Below are 7,501 nucleotides of genomic sequence, written 5' to 3'. Positions count from 1 at the left end.
GCGCGCCCAAGATCCTGAGAGGAGAATGGAGAAGGGATTGCGATGTGGCCATCTCCCCTGGGGGGTGATTTCTTGCTTTCTGTCTCTGTCTCTGTCTGGCGAGCGCATGCACCCTATAGCAAAAACCTCTCAAAAAAAAAAAAAAAAAAGTAAGTAGCATTAATGTGGGTTGCTAACATTATTCCAATAAAACAGAAGTTAGTTTCTTACCTTGGATTTAAAAGGCATGATGAAAGAAGGCACCAATAAAATAAGACATTTTAAGCCCATGAAGAAGAATTTCAGAATAAAGTCTGTAATTCCAACAATCCAGAGTACTTCCCAGAAGCTCAAATGGTCCAAGGTAGGATTTAAAAAAATTAAGCTACAAAAAGAAAAACACCAGAATTTACCAGAGCAACATATAAAAGTACTGATAAGAGTTTTTAATTTGCTACAGATATTTTAATTGATATTTTAAAAATTGATATTTAAAAAATACGAGATGTCAGAGTTAATATAAATGGAATGGAAGATCATTTTGCTTTTTTTTTTTTTTTAAATTATTTCTTTAGTTTTATTTATTCTTCTTCAATTTGACCAGAGAGAAAGAGGGAGAGCGAGACAGCAAGTCACCAGGTCCAGGACTTGAACTGTGGTTGGCCATGTGGGAGTCCAGCATCTCAACCAACATGCCACTTGGTGACCCCCACTGTATGTGTTCTTCAAGGGGCTTTTAAAAATGTTTTGAATTTTAAAATCTTCCTTTAGAAAAAGAACAGTCTTCCTAGTTTATGATAATCGACAATTTTCTAGCCAGTATACTAAGATATTCATTAATACCAGACATCTGCCATTCTCTCAACTAACTCCCATTAGGATTCGCTCTTCCTTTTCATTGAATTGGCTTTTGTCAAAACCACCAGCTTCCCCATTTTGCTAAATTTAAAGGTTACTTTTTTTCCCATCTTTCCTTCCTAAATTATTTTTGCTCCAGACTTCTAACACCACAACTCTTCCAGTTCTCACTTGTCTTTGATGGTTTTTCCTTAATCTCCTTTGCTGCTCCTCTTCCAATGGTGGTCCTTTCTAGTACTAGACATTCTTCTCTAACAACACTTTCTTAGTTTTATCCAGCCTGGTGTGTGTTTTTTGTTTGTTTGTTTTTAGGTTGTTTGCTATAGGGTGTGTGTGCTAGCCAGAGAGAGAGAGACAGAGAGAAAATGAGGAATTGCGCCCTCCCCAGCCCAAGGGATGGCCACATCACAATCCCTTCTCCATTCTCCTCCTGGGATTAAATATACCTAGTGTATTTTCATAAATACACCTAGTGTGACTTTCAAAGTCACCAGTTCTGAGACTCGAACCACATGAGTCCAGTGCTTTAACCACCATGCCACTTGCTGGCTCCTCCAATTTGTGTTTTAAAAATATCAATCATGGGGCTAGCAGGTGGCATGGTGGTTGAGGCACTGAACTCTCACATGGTCGACCATGGTTCAAGTCCCAAACCTGGCAGCTTGCTTTCTCACTCTCCCTATCTCTCTGTCTCCCTCTGATCAAAATGGAAGGCTCTGATAATAAATAAAAATAAATAAATTAAAAAAAAAATCATATGCCAATAATTCCAAAATTTGTAGCACTAACCTCTACCCTGAGCTTATGACATATATTTTAGAAACACTTTCTAACTCTACTTAGCCTCTTAGCATTTATAAAACAAAATAATTGATTTTCTCCTCAAAACTAGTTCCTTCCCCAGTCTTCCTCAATCTAATAAAATGACACAACAACCATCTAGCCAGTTGCTCAGACTAACTAGCCAGAAATCATTCTGACTTTTTCCCACCCACCTGCCTAATCCAGTTCATCTGAGTGACACTGGCTCCACCTCAAAACTGTATCCCAGATTTATCCATTTCCCTAATTCCACCAAAACCAGGATTTCTAACTATCTAATAAAGGCTGAAAATTCCTAATACTCCCATCTGACATAGAAACTTATCAATTATTGTCTTTAGAGTCTTCTTAAATTATTAATAGGAACAGAAGACCAACAATAACCTCATGGTACTTAATAAATGTTAGTTACATAAAAACTTAGATATCAAAAAATTAAAGTTATTGATTGAGCACCTGCTAGGTGCCAACATACTGGCAATACAAATCTCAATACGTTATTTAAGTTCTCATCATGAAAGAGGAAGGTTAAAAATAAATCATAGTATAGTAATATATGCAAGTAAGATAGATGCAATATACCGTGGAATATTTGATCTCATAAAGAAGTGATGAAGTACTTGAATCTCTAATTACCTGTAATAGAGGGACTGAGAATGAAAGCTGTAATATAAAAGAACAGAAGATCCTGCTAAGAATACCAGTAGCCAAGCACACTGAATCTTTGAGGATCTTTCCTGAAAAATAAACAATTTTATGATACGTTACTTTGAATTATGCCAGAATTTTAAATATCATTAAACTATTTTACTAAATTATTAGAACATTTTCATCAGTCAATAAGTCTTAGAATACAGAACATGTTAAACTATATACCATTATCATAGTTACTCTGCCTTACATATCATTAATGAACAAAACAGAACTCTTATATTTAAACAGATTCTAAAAACACAAGTTCCTTCATTGTATGAAAAACACTGCCAATGTTTCAAAATAGTCAGATCTTCTACAAGCCAACATAAATAACCCACCCAAAGCATTTTACCTCAGTAGCTCTTTTTTTGTCTCCCCAAAAACAATCTCAAAAGAACATTTAAGTTAGTATATCTTTTCATATTCTAAGATAATTCAATAAGTAATGTTTCTTATTTCACTTTTAAAGTCAAGTATTAATCACTAGTTTAATTAAAAGTCTTATTAGTTTCAAATTATAATTAAAATATTTGTAGTTTGATAAGGTCTATAAGTTTTTAGGTGGGAATGCATGATCATTTGCACAGATATAGCCCTTTAAAGCTGCCGTAAGGTGAAATTTTGTAAGGTTATCATTTTTCCCAGTGATTTATATAATGGGGATTTTTAAGTTTCTGTTACAGAAAACTCCCTGAGTTTAATTTTATTTAAATGAAAGAGACTTACTGATGTGGTAAAGGCACTGGACTCCCACATGACTCAAAACTTCAGTTTGAGTCCCAGACTTAGCAGCTTGCTTTCTCTTTCTCTTTATCCCTGTCTCTCTCCCTGGGAAGCACATGTACCCTACAGCAAATTAAAAAAAAAAAAATTAAATGAATAATTCTTTAATAAGAGAGACCTAAATAGTTAATATATTTACTTAATGATATATTCATATTTTATTTTATTTATTTATAAATTTTTGCTATAGGGTGTGTGTGCTTGCTAGAGAGAGAAAGGGAGCAGGAGTGAGAAAGTACCTTGGGGAGGGTGGTCACATGACAATCCCTTCTCTTCCACTCTCCTCTTGGGATTTTGGGCATACAAACACATGCGCCTGGCATAATTTTCAAGCCTTTTGGTGTTGGACTAAAACCACTCACTCGGCCACGTGGGACCCAGTGCCTTAACCTGTATGCCACCTGCTGGCCCTTAGTTATTTTAAAACTTACAGTGCAACAACTAAACTTTTTTTAAAAGAATTATTTAATTTTATTGATCATCATTATTCATTTTTTAATTTGACCAGAGAGATAGAACATAAAAAACCAAGCTGCCAGGTCTGAGACTCAAACTGTGGCTAGCCATGTGGGGTAGTCCAGCACCTTAACCACCATGCGTTCTGCTGGCCTGAACAACTAAACTTTTTAATGATGATTATATTACTTAGTGTGGTCAAATTAACATAAAACATGAAGGTACTTGCCAAATCAGACCAAATAGTGGGTTCTAAATCTTTTAATTGTGTCTACTTTTTCTTTTTAAATAATTATTTTATTTAACTTCATTTATTTATTTATTTTATTTGACCAGGGAGGGACAGAGTAAGAAAGAAAGTGAAAAAGCAAGCCACCAGGTCCAGAACTTGAACCGTGGCTGGCCATGTGGGAGTCCAGCACCCTTAACCACCATGCCACCTGCCAGCCCTGTCTATGTTTTCTTTATGGAATCAAACATACAAGGAAAATAGGTGGAACAGTTCAGCATTAGGCCAGATAGCTTATTCCAGGTCATCTATATAACAAATGTAATAATGTCATGGATGTTACACTATATCCTGTTATGTCCTATTTCTCTCAGAATTATTTCTCTAAAAGTCTATAGAGAGAAACAGTTAATAATTTTTTAGTTGCTTGTTATACTTACTCTTAGAAAAACCTGATTTACAATGCTTTTGTTTGCATACATAAAAGTTGTTAGCAGCCCAATTCCAAGAGAAATTCCTGTTAGAAAATAAGTTCCAGTTAATTGAAAGAAAAAAAAAAAACCAAAGAGGACTACAATAAGGTAACAATGACATGAATTAAAAAGAAATATACAATTTTAAAAGTGAACAGAAAATAAGTAACTGAAATACATAAGTTAAAGTAGATTACTATAAAGAAATAAAATTAACTGAATTTAGCAATTTAACAAGTTAATGTTTTCTTATGCCCTACCTGTTATATGCTGCATAACAAGTTTGACACCCAGAATCAAAATATATGGAAGACTTTTTTGTAACCACTTGAAGAGATAGCGGAATTCTGAGAAGGAGCTGCTACCATGTTCTCCAGACTCAGAGGCAGTGTCATCAGGCTGCCTTGCTTCACTGTGGGAGTGACTCCGAAAGTGACTATGTACACATCCATGGGTACAGCTGTGGACACCTGACCTTATGTTTCGGGAGCTTGGATTTTCAGCACATTCTTTAGGTATGGAGTTTATCTGAATATGAACATCTCCAGCATGAAGACATGAACCTTCTCCTGTCAATCTTGTGTGGACACACTGGGAGGCTGAGGCATCCTCAATGCCTGCAGTTCCTGGAGGACTGTGCAGTTGGCTACAGTGGGCTTGCATGGCCCTGTGTACTTGTTCTCTGATGCCGATCTGTTTGTTTCAGGGCTCTGTCTCCTAAAAGATTCAAAAGCAGGAAATACTCTAATTGAACAGTTAAATACGGGCAGTATACTGCTCACTAGGTAACCTTTATTCACCGAAGGCGTGGATGATAATCACAGCAGATGAATTTGATTCTGTCTTACAGCAGAGCCTTGGCCTTAAGGGAGCAGGGAGGGGTCTAATAATAAGAGAACAGCTGCTACAAAAAAAGAGAGTCTTAGGCCAGATAGCTTATTCCAGGTCATCTATATAACAAATGTAATAATGTCATGGATGTTTCACTATATCCTGTTATGTCCTATTTCTCTCAGAATTATTTCTCTAAAAGTCTATAGAGAGAAACAGTTAATAATTTTTTAGTTGCTTGTTATACTTACTCTTAGAAAAACCTGATTTACAATGCTTTTGTTTGCATACATAAAAGTTGTTAGCAGCCCAATTCCAAGAGAAATTCCTGTTAGAAAATAAGTTCCAGTTAATTGAAAGAAAAAAAAAAAACCAAAGAGGACTACAATAAGGTAACAATGACATGAATTAAAAAGAAATATACAATTTTAAAAGTGAACAGAAAATAAGTAACTGAAATACATAAGTTAAAGTAGATTACTATAAAGAAATAAAATTAACTGAATTTAGCAATTTAACAAGTTAATGTTTTCTTATGCCCTACCTGTTATATGCTGCATAACAAGTTTGACACCCAGAATCAAAATATATGGAAGACTTTTTTGTAACCACTTGAAGAGATAGCGGAATTCTGAGAAGGAGCTGCTACCATGTTCTCCAGACTCAGAGGCAGTGTCATCAGGCTGCCTTGCTTCACTGTGGGAGTGACTCCGAAAGTGACTATGTACACATCCATGGGTACAGCTGTGGACACCTGACCTTATGTTTCGGGAGCTTGGATTTTCAGCACATTCTTTAGGTATGGAGTTTATCTGAATATGAACATCTCCAGCATGAAGACATGAACCTTCTCCTGTCAATCTTGTGTGGACACACTGGGAGGCTGAGGCATCCTCAATGCCTGCAGTTCCTGGAGGACTGTGCAGTTGGCTACAGTGGGCTTGCATGGCCCTGTGTACTTGTTCTCTGATGCCGATCTGTTTGTTTCAGGGCTCTGTCTCCTAAAAGATTCAAAAGCAGGAAATACTCTAATTGAACAGTTAAATACGGGCAGTATACTGCTCACTAGGTAACCTTTATTCACCGAAGGCGTGGATGATAATCACAGCAGATGATTTGATTCTGTCTTACAGCAGAGCCTTGGCCTTAAGGGAGCAGGGAGGGGTCTAATAATAAGAGAACAGCTGCTACAAAAAAAGAGAGTCCAACGTCAGATGTTCTCTAATGAGGGGCACTGGGAGAACAGTTACTAAGTATAGGTGCCCAGCAGATGTTAACGTGGATACCAGTACCTGGTACATTTTCTCTGCCAAATTGGAGCAGTTTCATATTGGAGACATGCTGAACATCAAAGAAGTTTCATAAGGAAGAGTTGAGTCATTATTTTTTAGTGCTTGGAAATACTAGGGAGATACAAGTATTCAATCTTAATGCCTGATTAACTATCATTACAGATAATAATAAACATTTCATTCAGGTGACCTACAAGTTTTGTTAGATGATGAAAAAGCCTTCCCAAAGCTCATAAGGCGTAATAATTAATGGTGCTACCTAGAAATACTACCTCCCCTCTAAAAAGCATGTTTTCTAAGTACCTTTAAAATAGAGATACTCTAGGGAGTCACCATGTAGTTGTAGGTGACTTAAATCTCAATAAGGATAGTTACACAGCCTGCCCAGTAAAAACGCCAACGTTAGTGGTGTGTGTGTTCCGGGGAAGGGCGGGGAAAGGGGCACTGGCAGGGGAAGAATCCCTCAAGGACCTAGAGTGGAGTCCCAGCTGAAACGGGGAGCCTGTCCCAGACTGCCGTGCCTTTCCCGTTTTCCTAGGAGATAGCTAGAGTTAACGTCAGGGCACGTTCTCTGTCCTACCTCGTTTCTAGTTTTTGAATAGTGTTGTAGTTACTGCTGTGGCAGTTTAGGTTTTAAAGCATTTCACTTAAAGGCTTTCTCCGAGGCTCCAACGCCACGAACTCTACTTCCTCAAACCTCAGAAGAGTTGAGTTGGACATGGCAGTTTCCCAGTGTCTTTCCTATAAATAAAACCATAGCGCCCTCTCTTAATGTACAGACAAGAAAGAGAAGGAAAGAGAAGGAAACAACAGCTCCTCCGGAATCCCCGAAGACAGTTCCCCACCCACGTCCGAGTCTCAAGTGTCTCAGGTTCCCCAGAGCCCCTGTGTCGCGGCCCCTCGCCGCCTCCTTCGCCCGCATCCCCCATGCCTGACCTCTCATGACCAGGAGCGGCCGGAGATCTCGGGAGCAACAGCAGGAACAGCGGCACCCGCCGCCTCGGGCCGGTCAGCCAGAGCCATCACCCTCAAACCCCCGAGACCAGCAACTCCGACCAGGCGACGGCGGCGCGCGCGCTCCC

The 7,501-nt window shown here is 38.2% G+C and overlaps 1 protein-coding gene across 3 annotated transcripts in view; it reads right to left on the bottom strand.

Moving 5' to 3' along the window:
• The window catches only part of LOC102491041 (E3 ubiquitin-protein ligase RNFT1), a 14,962-nt gene extending 7,467 nt beyond the window's left edge, over positions 1-7,495 (bottom strand). Inside the window, exons 1-6 of one of the 3 annotated variants that reach the window (XM_027767775.1) lie at positions 7,356-7,495; positions 7,000-7,160; positions 5,672-6,128; positions 5,379-5,455; positions 2,296-2,396; positions 211-364 (exon numbers count right to left, since the gene is read on the bottom strand). In XM_027767775.1, the coding sequence (XP_027623576.1) occupies positions 211-364; positions 2,296-2,396; positions 5,379-5,455; positions 5,672-6,074 (735 nt within the window). In that variant the 5' untranslated portion in view covers positions 6,075-6,128; positions 7,000-7,160; positions 7,356-7,495. Of the gene's footprint in view, positions 1-210; positions 365-2,295; positions 2,397-4,263; positions 4,341-4,556; positions 5,114-5,378; positions 5,456-5,671; positions 6,129-6,999; positions 7,161-7,355 lie in introns of those variants that run through there. The other 2 variants (XM_006167219.1, XM_006167220.3) reach the window with 2 other exon arrangements.
• Between the last annotated feature and the right edge of the window lie 6 nt (positions 7,496-7,501).

Source organism: Tupaia chinensis, unplaced genomic scaffold (assembly GCF_000334495.1).
Source record: "Tupaia chinensis unplaced genomic scaffold, TupChi_1.0 Scaffold144642_1, whole genome shotgun sequence".
Classification (NCBI taxonomy): domain Eukaryota; kingdom Metazoa; phylum Chordata; class Mammalia; order Scandentia; family Tupaiidae; genus Tupaia; species Tupaia belangeri.
This window is presented reverse-complemented; position numbering and strand designations above follow the sequence as displayed.